Source organism: Salvia hispanica, chromosome 3, assembly GCF_029641045.1.
Source record: "Salvia hispanica isolate PSC_SH4W2 chromosome 3, Shi_PSC_v1, whole genome shotgun sequence".
NCBI classification, from domain to species: Eukaryota; Viridiplantae; Streptophyta; class Magnoliopsida; order Lamiales; family Lamiaceae; genus Salvia; species Salvia hispanica.
Window position 1 is genome coordinate 55,093,691 of NC_142694.1, and position 22,731 is coordinate 55,116,421.

The following is a 22,731-nucleotide window of genomic DNA, read 5'->3' on the forward strand; positions in this document are numbered from 1 at the left end:
GGTCCAAATACTATTATTTTGACGAAACTTAATTGTATAAAGATGGCAGCCTCATATCCAACATGTTTGAGACTTAATTTCATAAAAACTCAGTTAAACACAATGAGGAAGTTGGATTATATTGAGAATAATATTATTTTGTATCAAAATTGAATATTTAATATTCTATACAGATTTGTGTTATAACGGACAGTAAGCTTAATTTTATGGAATATATGAAACATAAATAGGTCCATGTAATGACAAATTTTTTATTTATTTATAATTATAATATTTTTATGGGATTGTTGATTACGCTCTTATATGTAAATAATTATTTTTAAGATATAATTAGAATCAAATTAAATAGATAAAACAAAAAAAAAAACTAAATATCAGCATATATTAAGACAATGGGCTCACATAATAATACTATATGCTACTATTACTTAATAATTATGCTAGCTTGAATATACATGTTAATGGCAAACATTTTTAGAGTAGACCAAATAAAACAAAAGTTCGATTAGAAATAGTAAGCACTAACTTTTTAAGAACAGAAAAAAAAAAGTCAGTTTTATGATGAATAAATATCAAACAAAATGGACGCACTTCATGAATTTCCTCTTTGAATAAACAACGAAAAATTCCGAACTAATCATCAATAACAGAAGTAGTATAAAGTTTTCTATACTGAACGCACGAATTCTTTTGCGATACATCATGACAATTGAAATGAATATCACTACAAATCTTTGTTGATATAGTTACATTTGAAGTATTTTTTTCACTATTTTCAGTTTTTGTGTCATTTCCATTTAGTACATTTTACGATCTTTATTTCTCTCTTATCTCACTTTATCTATAAGTATTCTCTATTATCTCATTCCTCTAATTTTAGAATGCAATTTCCCTCAATAATGATTCTCCACCTGTCTCTTTAAAGATCCCCGAATTGCCCCCAACAAAGACAAGAAAGAAGCATCAGTGAGGGGCATTTCCGTCTTTGAAGCATTCCACCACTGCCTATAATCAGGAGCCCCCAAAAAGCAAACGCCAAAAAGTTGGTCGCACACACATAACACACACACAGTGAGCATGGTGAACAGAATCGTATGACGAGTCAAAGAAGCTCTATTTTTTTATCCAGAGAGAGAGAAATTTAGCATGGCTGGCTGCTCCATCTCCTACTGTTCTTGGGAATAAGGTTATTACTAAGGATCATTTGTCTCAACAAGAAATAGTAGTAATTATTAAAACAAAAAAATTATTTTTTTTGTTAATAAGAATGATTTTTTTGGCATGCATGTTATTTAACTTTATATGGTGGGTTGGTCCTCAATGTTTTTCTCTTTTTTCTCATTCCACACTTCTTTTCTTTGTCTCTCCAAGTAGGAAAACAAGAAAAAATAATCTAAAAACTGATTCTATTTTAGTTTTCTAATTCTACGCTTATCCCGAGAATTGGTTATGGAATTTTGGATTTTCTTGATTGGCAGTGACATTGGGTTTTACCAAACCAGGCTTTGAGCTCAAGAGAAATAGCAAATGATTGCATTGGTTCTGCAAATTTTTTTCGTGGGGTTCTTTCTTTTGCTTCACTTCTGTGAATTCTAAAGTGGGGTAAGGCTGTTTTCTGCGGTAACTGCACCTTTTATCTTGTCTTGGAGTGCAAGTGTGTAAAAATGCTGTCTTTGTAATGATGTGTGTCATTTGTGTTATTTTATTGATTGCAATATGGCCCGGCCCGGATTAGGCACTTGTTATGATTGTTAGATTGCTTATCTGTTGGGAATTCGTATTCATCTGTATTCAATTGGGATGAACAATTGGATGGTTGATTGTTTTCGAATTAGCAGTAGGGTCCATAATTTGTTGGCATTGTGGTATAAGATCTTGATTGCGCCTCATAAATGCAGAAAAGAATTCTTTTTTCTCTGTTCTTCCAGTTTATTAGTAGTTGATAGCTGCAAATATCTTGAAGATATGGGTATGAAATTCCATTACTGTTTCTCTGTTATTTTTATGCTACTTGATATCTAAATTTCGCCTTTTGTTTTGAGAATTGAGTTTGAGTTTGAGTCCATTTTGTGATTCTTGTTTGTATGGTTGATGTGTTGTCTTCATTCTTGTCATTCTGACAAGAATTTGCAGTAGTACCTTTTTATGTTTGCTTCTCAAATAATCTTGAAATTTTTGCTTTTCCTCAAGAAAAGAAAAGAAATACTCATAATTTTATGCAATTTCTGATCTGTATGTTTTGTGTTCAGGAGGCCTATCTATCAGTGATGCTAAATTGAGTCATGGACTTAGACTTCGACAAGTACTGTCTTCTAGATGGTAGTCCCACAACCGTGCTACCAGTTCCTAGGCCTCGTTCGTGTGGGGTGAGTAGAAAACCAAGTGGAAAGCCCGGATTTGGAAATGAGACACCAAGCCTCACTGGAGAGTTTGAGACTGATTTTGGTGACTGCTATAGTGGGTCCTGTAGAGATGTCTTGTTCCAGGGTATTAGTCGAGAAGGTGGTGAAGTACTGAAGAGAGAATCGGTGTATCAAAGTTCCAGAGAGACTAGTCTGGTTCAGGAAAGGGGTGCTGCTGTTGGGAGGAAGAAGATTGAGTTCTCTCCACGAACTGCATCCGCATTCCCAATAGGAATCATTGATTCATTGTGCAATTCGGATGAAGATAGCTCTGTGATGTCTTTCTCAGAACAAAGTACGGCTTCTGGTTATGGAAATGGCATATGTGATGATTCTTCCATCACTCTGGAGTTCGATGCTGCTGCTACAGAAGAAGCTAGTAGTCTTCAAGCAAAAGATCTATCTTTCAGTTTGGCCAGGTCGTTATCTGCAAGATTTGGTTCGCCCCATTCACTTGCCAATACGGGGCGTGATAGCTCAAGATCCAGCAGCAGTTTGAGGGGCAGGTTTAGTCATGTTAAGAATATGCTCGACCCTTTTGTTAAGTCCATGTCTCGCAGAAGTCCATTGAGTAATTACAATGACTTACATGGAGAAGTAACGAGTGGTAGATCAACGTTGAGTGGCATATTAGAGAAGCCACACCATGTGGAACACAATCATCAATACGAGGAGAAAGAAAACCATAATTCAGCCCCACAGTGTTCTCCAGCACACCTACACGGCCTTCTCAAGACGGGAAGTAAGCACGGAACGCCCTTTTTCCAGTTTTCAGTTAAGTCCCCCGAAGATGTTTATGTGGCAAAGATATGGAAAGTTGGAAATGCTTCAACTTGGGTTTACACTTTTCATATGCTTCCTAATAAAAGAAAGCGTGGTACTAGTGGATGGGGGCTTAAGGAATGCAACAGAGAATCATCTATGGTTGGATGGATGCATGTTTCATGTCGCCTGCATACAGAGTTTGCAGGTGCAGGGGAATCGAACGATTCCATGATGACAGAGTTTGTGTTATACGATGTTTTACATTCAAGGAAAAGCACTGGTTGCACTGGTCAATTTGTGTCCTCTGCAGCAGCTACATTACCCCCGGAGCTAGAAATTGCAGCCATTGTTATGCAGGTCCCATTGGAGAAGAGAGAGAGCCTCAAATTTAAGAGTGGAGATAAGAAGATTGATACGACGACTCCCTACTTGCTAGATCACTGTCGGCTTGGAAAAGCAAAAGAAGGCGTTTCTGATACTTCAAGTCCGGGAAATATGCACGTAGTGATACCAGCTGGAAACCACAGTTTGCCTGCCAATGGAAGTTGTGGCCCTTCACCATTACTCGATAGGTGGAGGTTGGGTGGCGGATGTGACTGTGGTGGCTGGGACATGACCTGCCCTCTCAGTGTTTTCACAAACAAGATTGCAGAGGAGCATCAGACTGAGCTCTTTGTTCAGGTAACTACCTCGTCTTTATTTAACATCACACGGTTTGTCACTATTCGTAGTTGATGTGGCTCTGCCATGGATCCATTGTTGATACTTCAATATTGAATGTTACGTTTCCCGTTGGGCATACATGAGCATGAGTCCTTTCATTTATGTTCCCATTGCATATAAAAATCATTACTTTACTCAAATTGCTATAGATCCTTAAGAACTTCTGCTTTACCTACTCTCTCAGGGAAGAAAAGACAATACACCGGCATTTTCCATGAGGGTGATTGAGGGTGGGAAATACACAGTCGATTTTCATGCTCAATTATCATCCCTGCAAGCATTCTCCATCTGTGTTGCCACTCTGCACGCTACTGAGGCCTCTCCCTCTGGACGTGAGAGGAGAGAACCATCACTTCAATGTGATGCGCTCAAGGTATCCACCGAGGAGGAAATCAAGAGCATGGTCGAAGCAATAGCAGAGCTAGAGAAGTCCAAAGTCAAGAAGATGGAACAAGTTGTGCCATCTTTTGTACTCAACCCACCATTCTCTCCAATAGCTCGAGTGTAGGCTTCCAAACGAGCAATGACGACTGAGAAAAAAAGACAGAGTGGAGATCTCATCTCCAAGGAAGCGGAAATCCTTGAGGGCAAGCTTGAAGATAGAGATGGTTTTGTTTGTGATATATCACTGCATTCTTTGATGGTATAGTCAGCAGCCTTTCTTGGTGGCCAAACTTGAAGATAAGACTACACACATTAGGAGTAGTGGTCGAAGAGAAGTGTGTAACTTTGAGGTGTTCATTCTTGGTGGTAGAGTTGGAGATGTTTTATTAGTATTTTAGTATTATTAATGTATTTCACATGTATAAAGTTATAGGGGTAGTGTACATGTAGAATGTATTGTAGTACAAGATGAGATATATACAAAAGTAGAACCGACTGCCCTTTGGTGAGTAAAAAATGCTCCTTCTCTACGGGCATTGTAATCGGAGCTGGACTTCCCGTGCATGGTGAGATCGGAGAAGAAGACGGGAGACGGAGGGGGCGTGTGCATCCAAGTTTTTGTTCGGCATCTATTTTGTTGCAAATGTTTATTGTTAGTTTGTGTAGAAAAGATTGGGAGAAGGTTTCATATATTTTCTTGATATAATCACACAATATGTTACATTGTTATATAGGCATAGAATATGCATATATGGTAAACCTAGATTATGGGGATCCTATTCTATCTTTGGTAACAGATCAATTTACAATTAATCTCATTATTCTCGGTATCTTCCAACACTCCCCCTCAAGTTAAGTGATGGGATTTCCAATACTTAACTTGTCCAATACTCCTCTGAACGACTTCGAGTTCACAGCTTTGGTCAATATATCGGCCAATTGATCTTCTGACTTGACAAACGGCAATTCTACAATATTCGCCTCAATATTCTCCTTTATAAAATGTCGGTCGACTTCCACATGTTTGGTTCTATCATGTTGAACCGGGTTTTCGGAAATACTAATCGCAGCCTTGTTATCGCAGAATAACTTGCATGGCTGTGATAAGTGGAGATCAAGTTCCGTCATTGTCTCTTTAGCCACAGTATCTCAGTGAGACCACTTCTTATTCCTCGAAATTCTGCTTCTGCACTTGATAGTGCAACCACCTTCTGTTTCTTACTTCTCCAAGTGACAAGGTTTCCTCCTACAAAGGTGAAGTAGCCTGCGGTTGATTTTCTATCATTTGAGTTTTCAGCCCAATCTGCATCAGTGAACCCATGTATTTCTAAGTGACCGTGTTTTTCAAACAATACTCCATGATCTGCTGTTCCCTTCAAGTATCGAACAATTCTCAGAACTGCCTCCCAATGATCTTCCTGCGGTGAATGCATGAACTGGCTGACAACTCCTACAGCGTACGCTATATCTGGGCGGGTATGTGAAAGATAGATGAGTTTCCCGACCAGCCTCTGATATCTCCCCCTGTCAGTAAGTTTTGCTCATTCACATGTCTCACAGGAAAAATCTCTAGGCAATGAAAAATCGGGAAACAAAAGTTTGAAATAACCATGAGAAGGATGTCCTAGTCTTCTGTGCCACAGCCAAGCCTCCTCTTTCGTGGACCCGTGAGCCAGCATCGCACTGCCATGTTGAGCTACCCCATCCACGTAATAGAGTCCTTGGTTCTGAGTGCCACGCCCAACGATCCTCCTCGTCCGAATATCCTGTAAAATACAAAATTTTGGATACATTAGGAGTGTACAATTCAACTCTCTTGTCACATGGCTTACTGACATTAGTCTCTGGGACAAGCTAGGAACAAATAAACAATTTGACAGTCGGAGGTTAGGGGAAATTTCTATGGTTCCAGTCCCGGCTACCGTAATTAATTCCCCATTTGCAGTTCTAATGTAGGTTTTAGTCACTTCCCCAAAATCACTAAAATCAGATTTTTCTGGAGTCATAGTATCTGTGGCACCACAATCAAAAATCCAACCCTTCCTATCAATATTATCGGTATTTTGCACAGAAAAAGCAGCGGAAATATTCATCAGGGGTGCAAAACGGTTTTGAATTAAAATCTGGGGTTTTAATTCGAATCTTTGAATATTCTGTGGGGTAATTTCACAATTATGCATATCTGGGGGCTTCATTTTGTAAGGTTGGGGTATCAAATTTAAGTCATGTATTTCTGGAGGACTACTCTGCAATATGTCAAAAACATAGGGTTTGATCTAGGATCAACCCTTTACCTCCAGAATGAAGGCCGCCGCTACTCCAATTCTGAGGTTCGGCTGCTCCAGCCCTCTCTACGAAATTTCTGACTCGAACCCCTCTGATACCGCCGCCACCGCTCCCACCGGTGCTATCTGGGCGTGACACGCTGTTTGGCTGGTTCGTCCCTCCGTCTCGATGTTGAATTTGGGCATTGTTCTGTTTCTGCCCTATTTCGCCAATCCCGACGGCGGCGAGCCTTGATTGAGCTCTCGCTTTCTGCTGTTCATCCCACCAATCCAGGTATCCAACCCGGAGAAAGCAAGTCTCCCTCGTATGTTTGTTCTTGCCGCAATGAGAGCACCACAATTTTCCTTTGTCGGTCTTGCCTCCGGTTTGGGGACTGTTTCCGGTAGGCGGCGGTCGCGGTGGTCCATTCCTGTTGGTTAATCGGTCTCTCTGTGCCCCGAATCCATAGCCAATTTCTCCCGATGATGCATCGGCGCTTCCTACGCCGGAGTCTTCGGTGGTTTTAGAGGATGCCGGTGGCATGATTTTTAATCGAGCTGCCTCCCTCTGGACCCTCCCGTAAGCCTCTTCGACTGAGGGATAGGGCTCCTCTTTGAGGATATCCCTTCGGATTGTGTCATACTCTGGATTCAGCCCCGTGAGGAACTTGATCAGCCTTGAAGTATTTGAGAATTCCCTGAATTGCTTGACTCCCTTGTCACAACAGTCGATGGGTTGTTTTCGGCATCGATCCACACTAATCCACAGCCCGTGGATTCGCCGATAGTAAGTTTCAAGATCCAAGCTTCCTTGCCTGAGTGCGATAGCTTTATCCTCCAGATCGTATATGAGGTATGGGTCCCTCTTGCCTTCGAAGGTCACGGCGAGATTATCCCATATGGCTTTCGAGGTTTGGTGATGGGCGAAGTCGGCGATAATGTCGTTTTCGATGTTGTCGACGATCCACGAAAACACCACAAGATCATTTTCTTCCCAATCGGCATAGCCCTTGCTCTCTGGTTCTGGTGGCTCGTCTTTGATGTGTGTGTAGCCTCCTCTGCTTCCTATTGCAACTTTCATCAGGCGCACCCACAATGGGTAGTTTTTGCCATTCAATTTGAATGCCACTGTAACATTCTTGCTAGTCTTCAACCGTGAGGATCCGGTTTTGGGTTTTGTTTCTTCTGTCTCTGAATCTGACATATCTTTTTCTGCAGGGATTGTTTTCTGGTAAGGATTGGTTTTCTGATTTGGTTTTGGCTTCTTGGTCGAGATATGGTATGAACACGGCTATGATGAATTTTTTCTGAGCCGGATCTTTCTCTGCTCTGACGCCATGTAGAAAAGATTGGGAGAAGGTTTCATATATTTTCTTGATATAATCACACAATATGTTACATTGTTATATAGGCATAGAATATGCATATATGGTAAACCTAGATTATGGGGATCCTATTCTATCTTTGGTAACAGATCAATTTACAATTAATCCCATTATTCTCGGTATCTTCCAACAGTTTGCAAATTGAACTTTACAATTTTATATGAATGATGTCTCGCCCATGCGATGCACATCACGTTATATTATCAACTAATTATGCACCAAAAAAATAAATTAAAAAATTATTTATTCAAATTAGCTCATAAATATCAATTAAAATCTTTAGATATGTAAAATACAAAAACTGGAAACACACACCAACAATATATAGTTAAGAATATATACAATTAAATAGTGAAATGCCATCACCAAGAAATAAAAAAATTTATAAATAAAACTTAATGAAAATTAAAAAAATTATTAATTCATAAATTTTGAAAATATATATGTGCAAAGAGAAACATATTTAAAATTGTAAAATATAAATACAAAATGACCCATATTTTAATAAAGATTTACATACTAATAACCTAAATTTAATTTGTAATCCTAATTTCAGTTTCATAGTAAAAAAAATTTAATGTTCCCTCCATCCCTAAAAATTACTTTCTCCGTACACCATTGAGAGTCTTGTTTGAGTTTGACACAAATTTTAAAAAATTAAAGGAAAGTGAATGAGAAAAGATAGTGAAATATATAGTCAATCTATCTATATCTATACATATATAAAAGGCGAGTTTTGGTATTCTTTTAAAATATTTATAAGTTTTATCCTTATTTTGGAATATTTATAAGTTATGGGATCAATTTAAATATTTATGGAATAACTAATCCCTTCCGATGGTCATTACATGCAGAATCGTATCGTTATCACTTATCGCCAAATTATATTTATGTATATTTACGTTACATTGTCAGTTATTTTGCCAATTACTTTGATTATTATTTGTCTCACTCAATTTTAGGAGTTACTTTGTTGACTCACATTATTCAAATTAGTGATTAGACAAAATATAATTGTTCCTTATCATTTTGTAACCGTCACATTAGTGATTCATTTTCAATACTTTATATCTATAAATATGTATCATTTGCAAGATTATATTTCACTTCTTCATCGTCTCCCCCCACTCCACGACAAACATTCGTCAAAAGTAAAATTTGTTCGCATCATGGAATTCACATTCTTTAACAATTTATAGCCTAACAATACTTCGTCAGTGATTCAAGTGCGGTGCATGCATGTTTATGTTCATTAAATATGGACAAACCAATGTAATCTTCTTGGAATGTGTGTTCCACGATCGGATGGTATGCGTGTCGATGCTTAGCTTATTACTAATTTTTAGTTATTTATATAAAATTAAAATGATTTTATTTATATAAAATTAAAATCATTCATTGTTTACTTTTACATGCATGGAACAAGGATTCAAGGCACGGTTCCAAGGAATTTACATAATACTTTCAACTTTTTGTCTATAATATGTAACATTTGCTAGCTTATAATTCATTCCTCATATTGTCTTGTCCCATTGCATCACATATTCTTTGCAAAAAGAAGGAATTTTTCTCAGTATGGTTATACTCTTTACATATAATAGTATATTTATATGAGATTAATTTGTTTCAACGATGTTAGTTCATATTTAAGTTTTTTCTTAATGTTAGTTTGTTTTATTTTTATTAGTTTTGTTTTAATTTTTCAGTCCAGACTATAATAGTTCTTTTTTTTACAAATATAGAAATCACATAAGCTTCTTACTATCTATAATATTCTGAATCTACAACCATTACACATTTGTCACCAACTTCGTCACTCCATAGTTTTATTGCAAAGAATACACCTAAAGCAACGAAATGACGAAAGGAAGCAAATAAGACAAAGATCATAAGCTATCACATTTGTTTTCGCACATATGCATAAATCATTAATTTGGAGATTAAGGAGGAAACTAAGGTTGATGAAGAGTTATTGGGACATTGGAATTTGTGTTTTATTATTTATTTATTTTAATTATTTTGCTATTCTTATTATTGTACAATTAAGATTGTTCACATACAAGTTTTTTAATGTCTTACAAACTATTGTTTTATTGTTCTAATGTTTATATATGTGTGTTCTTTATTTGTTTTGTACATCATTTTATCTTTTATGACGATGTTATTTTCCTCATTATACTTTTTAGTTATATATTTAATATTTTATATTAATTTAATATTAATAGTATTTTAGTATTGAAGTACTAGTTGTAACGATAAGTATCGTAATCAAGAAATATTTTCATGTTGTTTAATTTAAAATTTATTTAATTTTATATCTATACATTATTTAACATATTATTACTGTATAGTAATGATGTTATTTTTAATTTATTTATCTTTACTATATTTTTTATTTTTTAATCTTAAGTAATGATGTTATTTTTAATTTATTCATAAAATCTAATTAATAGAATAAAAATATTATCTGTCGTGCATAGCGCGTGGGCTGACACTAGTTTTTACATAGAACGTGAGTTAAATGAGTTAATGGAAAGTAAGGTTTACCTACCATTTATAATAAAAGTGAACCGAAACTCTTAATGGTGGCCGGAATATGAACATTAGATATGGCACGAGTTTTAATATATAATTGGTAAAGTAAGAGAAAATGAGATGAGGAGGGAGTGTAAGTAATGTTAATGGAACATGAGCTCCACAACATTAGTAGTGTAATATATTGATATAAGTTGTAAAGTGTAAGAGTAATGTGTTGTTTAACTATTCCAAAATTTAAAAAAGTTCATACGTTTCAGAGATGGAGTAATAGTATAATGTTCAAAAGATAAACATAAGATAATTATCCCAAAAATCATATGCAATTTGTTATACTAAAAATATTTTAAAAAAATATCATCAATACTTGAAATTAATTATATCAATATTATTACTATAACAAATTATAGCCCAAACGTATATTGTTAAAATACAATTAAATGAATTAATAACGATTCAACAATTTGAGGACCTCAAATAAACCCAAGAACTGATCTCCAACTAAAATATACTCCCTCCGTCCACGAAAATTTGTCCCAATTTTCCATTTCCGTCTGTCCCCCAAAATTTGTCCCATTTCACTTTTACCATTTTTGGTAGTGGACCCCATATTCCACTAACTCATTCTTACTCACATTTTATTATAAAACTAATACTTTAAAAATAGGACCCACATCCCACCAACTTTTTCAACTCACTTTCCATTACATTTCTTAAAATCCGTGTCCGGTCAAACTGGGACGAATTTTTGTGGACGGAGGGAGTAATTAAATAAAGATTCTACTCAATTAGCAAAACTATTAAATATCTAATAGAATACATTATTAATTAGCCCAATATACTTGACAGTTGACACGGTTGACAGTTGGAAAGTCCAATGGGGGTTAATCGATTCGTTGTTACTTGACACGGTTGACAGCATGGTTGTCAGGATTCTGTTTGGGAAAATAATCTGATTCTTTAAATTTTAAATTCATGTACTCCATTTGTTTTGGTTTTTAATCAAACTGGAAAAGTAATCAAAATCCGAGAATAAGGAAAGTTAGTACAACTTTCCAGGATTCTGAATCCTAACTTTTCTTAGTTATTCTTTTTCCCAATTCTAGGATTCTTACATATTTAAGCAATATAGTATAGTTTTATTACTATTATTATTATTATTATTATTATTATTATTATTATTATTATTATTATTATTATTATTATTATTATTAATTACAATATTTTAAAAATAATTTAAAATTATCACTACAACAAATAACTATAATTAAAATTATCATAATTATAACTATATTTTGTAATAATTCACAATAGTAATTAATAATTTATTAAATAATTAAAATATAATTATATAATATAATAGTATAATAATAATTATTATATTTTATAAATTAATAATTAATCAATAAAGTCATAGTGCAATTTTAATATATAAAATTTATTCAATTATAATATTCATAAATATTATAATTATAATGTAATAATTATTATATTTATTATTATAATAAATGAGTATAATTATATTATGATAATACTTATTTATTATGATGGATAATTATAATTATAATTATATATTATGATTGATACTTTATATTTAAACTATCCATCATACTAATAAATATAATAATATAATAAATATTATTTATAAATAATAATTTATTAAAAGTTTTACAATATTATTCTTTTTTATAAATAGTAAGTATATTTTTAGCTTGGTGTTTAAATTAAATGTAAATTTAAAATTTTGATATTTTCCAAACACAGAAAAGTAAAGTTAATAGGAATTATAGTTCCGGTGTTCATTTTTCCGGAAATTATTTTCTTTGCCAACTTTACTTTTCCGGCAATCAAACATGGCCTAAAAGTGTCTTTGGATGAAATTAGTACGAAATGCATACATACTACTTAGTATAATACTATTTGTACTGATTTATGGTTGTCTACAGTATTATTTAATGTGATTGACAAAAAATAAAAATCCGTACTATGTTATTTATTGGCTGTTGTGCATTGGATCCAATATTTCCACACCCAATTTAAAATAATACTACTACTACTACTACTAGTATTCATCTTTGATCTTCTTTTAACTTTTTAGCCTTTCTAGCTTTGTAAATCCCACGTCTCTCTTTTCTATGTTTTTAACCTTTTATGTTGCATAGTAGTCAATTAGACTTTTATAAATAATATTCTCACACGCAAGAGTTATGGATTTAGATGGTATACATATTAAATTTAGATAAATGATCATATTCATAAATTTGAAGATATAAAAATGTTCCTATGTTATAGCCTTATTGTAGATGATATATTAACCCGTTGGAAATGGCAGTGGCAAATAATCCACAAATAAATAAAATATACAGTTCTTGAAAAATATCATTTCCTACATAGTACATACCCATAATTGAAATGATACATGAATCCCTTTTGTTCATTCCATTAACTTTATTTTAGAATACTACTACTATTGAAGTAATTTTCTATATAGACACCTTAGTCCCACATGGCGATCCAACAACCCAAATTTCAACCCATGCCTAATTGTGGACGTTTCAGGAAATCACATTTTAAAATTACTACTCTAACTTATCAAAATATGAGTTGGATTGTACTAAGTTGAATAATCAATCAACGAAATAATTATGTAAGTGCCCATTTCCAGCCACAGCTTATTTTACTGAACAATCTCCAGATTCAGAGCTCATTGGTCCACTAAAACAACCTCCTTTTTCTGCCATAGTTTGGTAAGTTTTTGCAGTTCAATCATTTTTTATATTCTTACTGATATTATCTTCTCAATTAAAGATGACGCCTTCCAAGATTAAATCTTTCATCTCATCATTGCTAGATTTGGAATTTGCTATTAGGCTGAAAAGGGTCAGAGCTCAACAATGGCTGCTGCTGCAGATCAAAAGGGTTTTCCAGATAATCTCGGAAAGCAGCTTGCTCTTGCAGTTAGAAGCACCCAGTGGAGCTATGCAATTTTCTGGTCCTTTTCTGCTAAACAATCTGGGTAAAGTTGTGATCTTTACGTTCAAAAAGCACAGAATCGAAATTCGAATATTCTTGAAATTCACCTTTTTCTTTTATTACTCCCAATCTTTATGTGTTTCAAAATTCTAGCTAAGTTTCTTGTTTGAGGCGTTGACTTGAGATAAGTTGTGTTTGGTGGGATTTTAGGGCGTTGGGGTGGAGTGAGGGATACTACAATGGAGATATCAAGACAAGGAAAACAGTTCAAGCGGTTGAGCTGAACTCGGATCCATTGGGATTGCAGAGAACTGATCAGCTAAGGGAATTGTTTGAGTCTCTTTCATTAGGTGAAAGCAGCCCACAACCTAAGAGACCTACTGCTGCATTATCCCCTGAAGATCTCACTGACACAGAGTGGTATTTTCTGGTGTGTATGTCCTTCGTCTTCAATGTCGGCCAAGGGTAATTCTCCTCTGCTTTGTTATTTGTGGTCTGATAATTGATTGAACTGAGATGCTGTGTGAAGTAGATCGACTAGGAGTTGTGTGTGTACTTTGTTGATATGTGGTCTTGTTGTTTGAGTTTGGACATGGTTTTGTTTTGAACTTTGATGTGGGGGATTGATCTTTTGTTTTCAAGATATGAAAATTTGGAATTTGATTCGTGTGATTCTTGGACTTTTCAATCAAGTATAGAGCACTTATCATGTTGATTGATTGGGTTTGAAAGGTTGCCTGGAAGGTCGTATGCAGAGAATGAGACGATCTGGCTGCGCAATGCTCATCTTGCAGACACGAAACTCTTCTCTCGTTCTTTGCTTGCTAAGGCAAGTGTTGAGGTTTCTAAATTTTGTAATAATGTCTGTTTTAGATATCTGTATATGCCCTTTGGTAGGTTACTGGGAATGTTTTCTGACTGCTTGTTGCTTCTCTTTTGTATGCCTTATCATTATGGCTGGCTACTGATTCGCGTTACTGTTACCAGAGTGCATCTCTTCAGGTAGTAATACTGAGCTCCAAACCTTACATAAATCGTTTAGTATTGAACTTTGGCACGAATAAAATTTATGCTTGTACGAATCCATGTTTTTCATTTGCAGACAGTAGTGTGCTTTCCGCATTTGGGAGGTGTGGTTGAGCTGGGAACAACTGAACTTGTAAGCACTGTGGAATTAGCTCTTTCTGTTTATTACATTCATAGAAATTATTTTAATATGCATATTAATGTTGTTGGTTGTATATATGCTTTTTTGAAGGTTCGAGAGGATCGGAGTCTGATTCAGCATATAAAAACTTCGTTCTTGGGGAGCTCTTCAGATACTGTCATAAATCCGAGCCAAGACCTCGTCTATCAAGTGCTCGACCAGTCTAATATCCCTGAAAACAATCTTGATGAAGTGGAAGTTTATTCTCCCGACACCAGTTCGGATGAATTCGCAGACAATGTCCTAATAGGGGGATCGAGTCTAGCAGACGGTGCTGATGGGGAGGCGTCTCAGTTGCAGAGTTGGCAGTGCAAGGACACCGCGGTCAGTAATGGCACGAACAATGCCACAAGCTCTAGCGACAGCGTTTCTCAGTCTCATGGGAATCCAGAGGAGAAAGTCCGAGAATTCGAGGGAAAGAAAGCTAGCACTGCTAACTGTGTGCCCGTCAGTGAAGAATGCAACCGGCAGACATCACCTAGCTTCAACGGTGGTGTTGGTGGTGGTGATGTTCATTACCAAAGTGTGCTCTCAAGCCTTTTGAAGAGCTCCCACCAACTGATTTTGGGGCCTTACAGAAACGGTAAAAAAGAGTCGAGCTTCATCAGTTGGAAAGACAGAAAATTGACCCCTTGGTTGTCCCAGAACACGTCGCCACAGAGGCTACTGAAGCAAGTAGTCTTTGGAGTAGCTAGAATGCATGAAAATGCCAAGATTGAATCTGCCAAAAACAAGGACATGTGTGTTGACCATTCTGGTCAGCAAGAAGGCGAAGAAGTCGACAGAAACCACGTCCTATCCGAGAGGAAACGGAGAGAGAAGATAAGCGAGAGATTCACCATTCTTGGATCACTAGTTCCATCAGGTGGCAAGGTAGCTAAACCGTTGGTCTTCAATTAGCTCATCTCTTAAAAAACATATAGTATTGTTATAAGAAGATGTGTTTTCTCTTCAATTTTGTGATTGCAGGCTGATAAAGTTTCAGTACTTGATCACACAATAGAGTATCTGAGAGAACTGGAGAGGAAGGTGCAGGATCTGGAAGCGTACAAGGAAGCAATGGAACGAGAGTCGACCACACAGAGCAAGGCTCACGATGCCATGGAGAGGACTTCGGACAACTATGGAAACAGCAAGCTTGGAAGCATCCCGAAGCTACTCGGGAACAAGAGGAGAGCTAGTGATGTGGAGAGAACCACATCTGAAAATAAGAGGACTCGGTCGAGCTCATCAACAGACAGCATAACCATCAGCATCACTGACAAGGATGTACTGATTGAGATGCGATGTTCTTGGAGACAGTGTGTGTTAATTCAAGTTATGGAAGCTTTGACACAACTGAATCTGGACTCACAATCTGTTCAATCTTCCAACACTGATGGAATTTTATCCCTCTCGATCAATGCCAAGGTTTGTTGATTTTAGCACTATTGAATTTTGAATCCATTATCAGATTAGTATGAATTTGTTGGAAATTTTGAAGAAGATGTTGATTTTAATTTACTTTTTTACTCTATGATGTGCAGAGCAAGGGAGTGAAAGGTGCATCAGCTGGTGCAATCAAACAAGCTCTTCAAAGAATTATCAGAAAATAGTGCTATGTGGTACATTATTTTATTGTACAAAGTTGTAAATTACTTCAATATTTAATTTTGCAGGGAGTTTTCTATAGTTGTTCTCCAACAATTATAATGTTAAACAAATCATTTAATTGTTATTGTATTTTATTTCTACTTTTAAGTAACTCTAAGGAAATTGCTTGAATGTACATGTGGGGTAAAAGTCATATTAAAATTAAGTCATAAATGTACATCTAATTCAAGAATGAAGCTCAAGTATTACATCAATAATTGATTCCACCAGAATATAGTCTGAGATGTGATGGATGATTTGCTCTGTTTCGGGCCGAACATCGAGCCATGATCGAGGGGCCGATAAATCTTTAGCAACAAGCTGTTCTAAGGTCCTTCTCTGTGTCCAAGGAAGCAGATAGAACTCAGCATCTCTCATGATCTCATCAACCACAGCTTCTTCCAGTGGAAAACAACAGACTCTTGGCTTTGCAAATGCTGGCCAGTACGGAGATAACAAGTGGGATCGCTGCGTTTCGAGCAGGATTTCATTGATGTGATCAAAGAGAAGTCTTGTGTCGAAGTGAGGGGCGAACCCCAGATACTGGGCTTGATCGAACAAGGACGGATGAAGCAGATGCTCAGACAGCAGCCTCATTGCTGAAAGCTGATCCCAGTTTAGACCAGAAGCTTTGAGAATCATAAGTACGTAGTTGGTGATAGTGTAGTCTTGATCGTGAATACACGGTCCGGACCCTGTTGCTGTAGCTTGTGAGGATGATGCTGATTTGTGCTCCTCGAAGCGAAGACGACGTGGTTTTAGGGCTCCACGAGCTGCAAGATGGTTAGACAGAGTATGAGTTTGTGCATCCGAATAAAAGATTTATTTTCTGATAAAACACATGATTGAGTATTTTTATCCTCATTACTATAATTTCTTAGGCAACCGAAATTAGCTCAAATGACGGATTTAGGCAAGTGTGTGTGTCTGTGGATCTTGTTTCTTACCAGATTGAAACGTCACGTTCGATGGACTGCTGGAGTCTTCTGCGAAGAAGTGGCCAAGGACCGAAACAGGGCTTTCATATTCTTCTTGATATTTGTTGTTGTCACGTATGTCACATGTGGGACTAGATGGAAAATCATCAGCTGCATTTGAAAATGTCTCATTCTCTGATATTGAATCCTGCAAAATCATGAATATTTCTTTTTCAGGAACAATGGTGCAAATTGATGCTGGCATGTGCCTAGACTACTAGAAGGAGATGAATCTGCACTTACCATTATGGAATGCATTAACTTGAGTTTTTCAGCTCTTTTGGCATTGTTGATCATTGAATCATGTTGTGCTTCTGAATGATGAACGTTTCCTGAACCTACAGCGTTAGGTGTATCTGCAGAAACACAATGATTCAAGAAACGAGTTTTGACTGAAGCGTGCAAGAATATGCAAAAAGAGGATTTCACCTACCATTGAACTTGATGTATGGAGATGGAGTGATCCTTGCTTCTTCTTCAACGAGAGAGGAGTTCGCCTCTGCCCTCACACTACCCGTTGTGCCATCACACGGTGCAATGTCTTTGCAAGTTCTCATCGGACTCATGTAAATGCTCTGTCTGGAAGGACTTATCAAACTCGCTTGTGCAGAGCCAGGAATGTACTGACTTTCCCTTCTCGGGCTAAAACACGACTCCACATCTAGTGAAGACATAACCCTCCACGGATTTTGTAACCTAGTTGTTGCAGCAACATCAACTCCATGTTTCTCAGACAGCACATCTCTTGAGACGTCTATTTTCTTGCGGTCAGTTTCAGCTTCTCCAGCCGCGAGAAACCTCCTTTCCCCCTTCAGGAGGCCTTCTTTCTTGCCCACATTTTTCTTTGACTTTTCATTAGTGTTAGAACTCAAACGATTCCTAGTTTCTACTCCACTATAAAAGCAGTCATATCCAAAACTTGATCTGTTGTGGAGCAGTCTAAACCTAGGCCAATGTTCAGAACCTTTTCTTCTTCTGCTTCCAAATGTAAGCTTCAGTTTCCTCTTTATCTCTCTCACAGAGAGAGACACGAGGCTCCTGTTCAACCTCGATCTATCACCAACCTCCCTCGATGAGCAGTGACACGCGAATCTTCCTGAATGCTGTCTCTTTTGAAGTTCAGCCTTGAAGGTGACTGTTTGTTTCTCAGTCTGAAGATTGTTGATGCAATTCTTAGGAAGACAGTATGTCTCAGGAAAGAATTCCACGACGAGCAAGTCCTTGTCCGAGCTTAGAACTGCCAATGCATTCGAGAAAGGTTTTGGCTCGAATCTCGCCCCAACTTGTGCAGCAGGGCGTTTGTGGATTGAGTTCGTTGAATCATCCGAGTTACACAAGCACGACTCATAAGCTCTCGGGTGAGCCTTCGTTGCTGACTTTTGACCACTCTCCATCAGATGATCAATGAGATGAGAATCAGTTCTGTCTTTGTTTCTCTGCTGCAGAATGTGTGCATCTTCTTCTTGAGTTAGACCCCTCAAACTTCTACCACTAGCATTAGCTCTACTACTTGTTCCGAATTCCGCTTCATACTGATACAAAAACACACAATGCAACATAAGATTTGGCAGAGAGAGCTCAAGAATGGATCTAAAACATCACCACAAATGCAATGCAGGTTAAAAAGATCGGTCTTTTAACTGTTTTTCAGTAAAACTGCATATGCTTACTTGAATTTTTCGACATTCTTCATCAAAGCTTGTTCGAGGAGCTGGTGTAATACATATGTCCAACCACAACCAAGTGATGATCAGACAAAAATTAGAATCAGCATTGGCCTAAAACATGAATGCTAAAAAGATATAAAATATTGTTACCTATCATCTCAGAAGAGAAGCAGCCATTTTGGGAGTCAAGTGCATAATACAATGGATGCATACACTTGAATTCACTTGTGCTTCTTACTTGTTTTTCTTCTTCTTCACTTCTTGTTGCCATGACAACTGAAAATAGTAAAAGAAGAGTAAAGAAGAAGCCTAAAAATGTTATCTTTTGTATGAATAGTTGGAATCTTGTTGAACACACCTTGATGAGAAGATCCCAAGAAAGTATATATGCATTCTTGCAAGTAAGTAAACAAGAATGATATATTGCTATCTAGGGGGGTGGTTAGGATGGGGTAGCTGCAGTTGGGGTTGTGAGATTGGAAGGGTTGTCGCATGTGAGAGTGGGAATGAAGAAGAGGAAAAGAATATAATTTGTTTGTATGTAGAGATTTGTTATTACTAGAAGCAGCATTAAATTGCGAAGGGTGTGACATATGTGAATATGGCCACCATGAGCAATCAAATGGTTAAGTGTATGATTTTGGTTTAACCACTATAAATCTTTAGGTATTGTTGTCTTACTTTTTGTCTCCCTTCACATTGCATTTAGTGGACAAACCACTTGTGACGATATATGCAGTGGGTATGTGTGGTGTCGCATCCAACTATTACTCATTACTATCACTTTAGATTCTTTTAACTTCTAACCATTGTAAATTTTATACTCCATTATTCATGCTATAATAAATATGTCATGGAGTAGTATACTATTTAGGGCTGGGAATTCGATCGGTTCAATTAGGAACTGGTACCGATTGGTTGATTAACCGACTCCTAAAGTTGCCAAAATCAAATACTAACAAAGTACTCTATTAGTTATACTTATTTTAATACACTTATCAAACACTGAGTAACATACATAATTACTCTACAATTTTTTCAATTATCGTTTATCAAGGTACTGTATATAATATTGATATATTATATGACCAATGGAATTCCATTATAGTAATAAAATATACTACTTCCTCCGTCCTTGAAAATTTGTCACTTATTTTCATTTTCGGTCGTCCCTAAAAATTTGTCATCTTTCACTTTTATCAATTTTGGTAGTGAATCTTACATTTCACTAACTCATTTCCACTATATAAAAATAGGACTCACATGCCACTAACTTTTTCAACCCACTTTCTATTACATTTCTTAAAACCCGTGCCGGGTCAAATGGTGACGAATTATTAGGGACGGAGGAAGTACTACTCCCTCTGTCCCATAAAAGATGTCACACTTGTGGAACGGTACGAGATTTTAGGAGGTTTTGTTTTGTGTGTTAGATGGAAAGAGAAAATATACTAGTATTTATATTATTGTGAGAGAACATTTTTTAAAAATAGAAATATGACATCTTTAGTGGGACAAACTAAAAAGGAAAATGAGACATCTTTTATGGAACAGAGAGATTACTATCTATATGATCCAACATACGTAAGTTGTATTTTTTTTAGTTAAAGATCATTTCACTCTATAATAAAAGTCAATATATTCAATCTCTTTTACTTATTGTATCATTCTCTCTCCTATTTTATTCTATGATTCAATCTCTTTTACTTAATTTACGTGTCAACTACGATGTGATGAAAGGAATATTTGCAAGGTAATTGTAAAATAAAAAATGCATGGTGGAGTATTGCTCTTGTGAAGCAGTAAATTCATTAGGTGACGTGTCAATCGTATTTATTTTGGCGTATTGCTTCTGTAAACAACAATTCATTAGTTGACGTGTCTAACTCAAAATACGATAGCGCTAGGGTAAGTTGGCCCGTGAACGAATGCTCTAGGCTAGGTAAGAATACAATTAATTGCATTGGGCATATATATATACTAGCAGTTGCCGTCAAGGGTTTCAACATTTTCACAACATTATTTTCTTCTTTTTGTATTTCCGTGGCTTTTTCTAGGTGATACTTAAATAAGTAATTCATATTTATCTTTTTCTTATCTCGTTATAAATTATTAATTTTTACTTTTATCAAAAAATAATATACTTTATTTTCTTTTTATTTCTCTTATTTTTTTGATAAGAAATATGTGCACTTTCCAGTTAAAATCAGTCACAATCCATTTTCCTACTGTCATGTCGGTATTTTTAATTCAGCTACAACACAAACAATAGGGCAGCCCCAAAACCAGTCGCAACTTATTTCACTATATTCATGCTTTTTGTTTTAGTTTTTTATTTAGAAAACATAAGATAGATGAAAATACTACTCTCTCCGTTCCACTTTAGAAGTCCCGGTTTATTATTTTTGGGTGTCCCACTTTAAGAGTTCCGGTTGGAATATTCCATAAATGGTATTAGACCACGCATTCCACTAACCCTTTTCCACTCATATTTTATTATAAAACTAATATAAAAAGGTAGGACTCACATTCCACAATCTTTTTTCACCAACTTTCTTTTATATTTCTTAATACCCGTGTCGAACTCAACCGAACTCCTAAAGTGGGACGGAGGGAATAGTAATACTCTCTTCTTCCCCAAAGAGTATGAACTTTTGGTTCGGCATGAGTTTTAATAAATAAGAGGAAAAGTAAGAGAGAGTGAGAGAGAAATGGTAGTGGAAATAATGTTAGTGGAGAGTGGAGTCCATGCTATTATAATGGTATAAGTGTTAATGGTAATGGTATAAATTGTAAATAAAATGATGTGAAGTGGTATTATATTGTTTGAATTTTTCAAAATTAGATAGTTCATACTCTTTAGGGGCGGACGAAAAAAGAAATATTTCATACTCTTTGGGGACGGATGGAGTATGATTTAAAAAATACTACAATGATAATATTTTTATTTGATTATAAATTTTACATTAAACTTCAATTGTTACGCACCTGATAATAAAAAAAAGAATGTGCCAGAAAACGGCCTACAATAAGTTCGGAAAACAGCAATAAGGCTAGGCGGCTGCTGTTGTTTTCCGGCTGCCAAAAAAAAATGTCTCGCAATAAGGCTCCAAAATGTGTCAGACTCGTTTTGGGCCATCATTGTGAATGTCCTAAGAAGCTAAACTTAGACCGGAGTGAGTATTGAATTTAAACAGTTCACGGACTGAACATTGAATATAGTAGCTAATACTATTATGATCCATACTTACTTTTATTTAATATGAGCAATTATTAAATATATTTGTTAGGTATGCTATTAATATGCGAGTTTTAATTTTTATGAGTTGGTGATCCTCCATAGCGAAAATAAGTAAGAAAATTAATGGGGATACAAACGTCTTCGGATCTGTACGTGATACACTTACACAATTTCAATTATTAATTGAATTTGTCTGTTGCTACACAACATTAGATTCGAATCGATAGGGTATTTAACTTCATCGTACCATGTCATTTGTAGCATTTAATTTCAAATATATGCCAAAATTATCAATCAATTCATGGTCCGAATACGTATGTATCACATGCAATGTAGATTATTCTATTGTAATTATATTTTACGGACAATAATTAATAGGCACTATCGAAGTTGAAATGTTTATACTTGTATAAGGATATATTTTCTGGAAATTAAATATATTTAGGAACACGCTGTCAACAAAAAAATTTACTCCATGAACTATAATTACGAAGATATAAATCACATTCAAATCCCACCTTTCCCCAATTCAAGGGTTACAACAACATTGTTGCAAATTCAGTGAAACATGTACTG

At 35.9% G+C, this 22,731-nt stretch overlaps 4 protein-coding genes across 8 annotated transcripts; 2 read left to right on the top strand and 2 right to left on the bottom strand.

Annotated features, from left to right (window-relative positions):
- The first annotated feature begins 1,042 nt into the window (after window positions 1-1,042).
- On the top strand, window positions 1,043-5,005 carry LOC125210894 (uncharacterized). Of its 4 annotated transcripts, XM_048110524.2 has the most exons (4): window positions 1,043-1,186; window positions 1,479-1,602; window positions 2,250-3,848; window positions 4,075-5,005. In XM_048110524.2, exons 3-4 carry the CDS (start codon window positions 2,283-2,285, stop codon window positions 4,396-4,398), a joined length of 1,890 nt encoding a protein of 629 aa, XP_047966481.1. In that variant the 5' UTR covers window positions 1,043-1,186; window positions 1,479-1,602; window positions 2,250-2,282; the 3' UTR covers window positions 4,399-5,005. The 4 variants fall into 4 exon arrangements, with proteins under 4 accessions (XP_047966481.1, XP_088922926.1, XP_047966480.1 ...); XM_089066800.1 differs by lacking the exon at window positions 1,479-1,602 and having other exon boundaries at window positions 1,058-1,186; XM_048110523.2 differs by lacking the exon at window positions 1,043-1,186 and having other exon boundaries at window positions 1,334-1,602.
- A 393-nt stretch (window positions 5,006-5,398) lies between these two features.
- Window positions 5,399-7,742, bottom strand: LOC148931098 (uncharacterized). Its single transcript, XM_089066721.1, has 3 exons — window positions 6,569-7,742; window positions 5,884-6,040; window positions 5,399-5,798 (listed from the first exon to the last, which is right to left on the bottom strand). The coding sequence occupies exons 1-3, from the start codon at window positions 7,740-7,742 to the stop codon at window positions 5,399-5,401; spliced, it is 1,731 nt and encodes a 576-aa protein (XP_088922847.1).
- A 5,294-nt stretch (window positions 7,743-13,036) lies between these two features.
- Window positions 13,037-16,382, top strand: LOC125213901 (transcription factor EGL1-like). Of its 2 annotated transcripts, none has more exons than XM_048114690.2 (9): window positions 13,037-13,205; window positions 13,329-13,474; window positions 13,642-13,896; window positions 14,164-14,260; window positions 14,419-14,433; window positions 14,534-14,590; window positions 14,690-15,511; window positions 15,608-16,048; window positions 16,165-16,382. In XM_048114690.2, the coding sequence occupies exons 2-9, from the start codon at window positions 13,353-13,355 to the stop codon at window positions 16,231-16,233; spliced, it is 1,878 nt and encodes a 625-aa protein (XP_047970647.1). In that variant the 5' UTR covers window positions 13,037-13,205; window positions 13,329-13,352; the 3' UTR covers window positions 16,234-16,382. The 2 variants fall into 2 exon arrangements, with proteins under 2 accessions (XP_047970647.1, XP_047970646.1); XM_048114689.2 differs by having other exon boundaries at window positions 13,038-13,205; window positions 13,310-13,474.
- Window positions 16,383-16,404: 22 nt separating this feature from the next.
- Window positions 16,405-19,418, bottom strand: LOC125213899 (uncharacterized). Its single transcript, XM_048114688.2, has 7 exons — window positions 19,273-19,418; window positions 19,065-19,190; window positions 18,918-18,958; window positions 17,681-18,779; window positions 17,491-17,603; window positions 17,218-17,395; window positions 16,405-17,043 (listed from the first exon to the last, which is right to left on the bottom strand). The coding sequence occupies exons 1-7, from the start codon at window positions 19,406-19,408 to the stop codon at window positions 16,457-16,459; spliced, it is 2,280 nt and encodes a 759-aa protein (XP_047970645.1). The 5' UTR covers window positions 19,409-19,418; the 3' UTR covers window positions 16,405-16,456.
- Between the last annotated feature and the right edge of the window lie 3,313 nt (window positions 19,419-22,731).

Coding starts and splice junctions, on each gene's coding strand:
- LOC125210894 (XM_048110524.2), top strand. CDS start 2,283: ATGGACTTAGACTTCGACAAGTACTGTCTTCTAGATGGTAGTCCCACA. Junction 3,849..4,074: donor AGACTGAGCTCTTTGTTCAG/GTAACTACCTCG, acceptor CTACTCTCTCAG/GGAAGAAAAGACAATACACC.
- LOC148931098 (XM_089066721.1), bottom strand. CDS start 7,742: ATGTCAGATTCAGAGACAGAAGAAACAAAACCCAAAACCGGATCCTCA. Junction 6,041..6,568: donor CGGCGGCCTTCATTCTGGAG/GTAAAGGGTTGA, acceptor TGTATTTTACAG/GATATTCGGACGAGGAGGAT. Junction 5,799..5,883: donor ACTAGGACATCCTTCTCATG/GTTATTTCAAAC, acceptor ACTTACTGACAG/GGGGAGATATCAGAGGCTGG.
- LOC125213901 (XM_048114690.2), top strand. CDS start 13,353: ATGGCTGCTGCTGCAGATCAAAAGGGTTTTCCAGATAATCTCGGAAAG. Junction 13,897..14,163: donor GTCTTCAATGTCGGCCAAGG/GTAATTCTCCTC, acceptor TGGGTTTGAAAG/GTTGCCTGGAAGGTCGTATG. Junction 15,512..15,607: donor TAGTTCCATCAGGTGGCAAG/GTAGCTAAACCG, acceptor TTGTGATTGCAG/GCTGATAAAGTTTCAGTACT.
- LOC125213899 (XM_048114688.2), bottom strand. CDS start 19,408: ATGCGACAACCCTTCCAATCTCACAACCCCAACTGCAGCTACCCCATC. Junction 18,780..18,917: donor AAGAATGTCGAAAAATTCAA/GTAAGCATATGC, acceptor TTTTTGTATCAG/TATGAAGCGGAATTCGGAAC. Junction 17,604..17,680: donor TCCATACATCAAGTTCAATG/GTAGGTGAAATC, acceptor GTGTTTCTGCAG/ATACACCTAACGCTGTAGGT.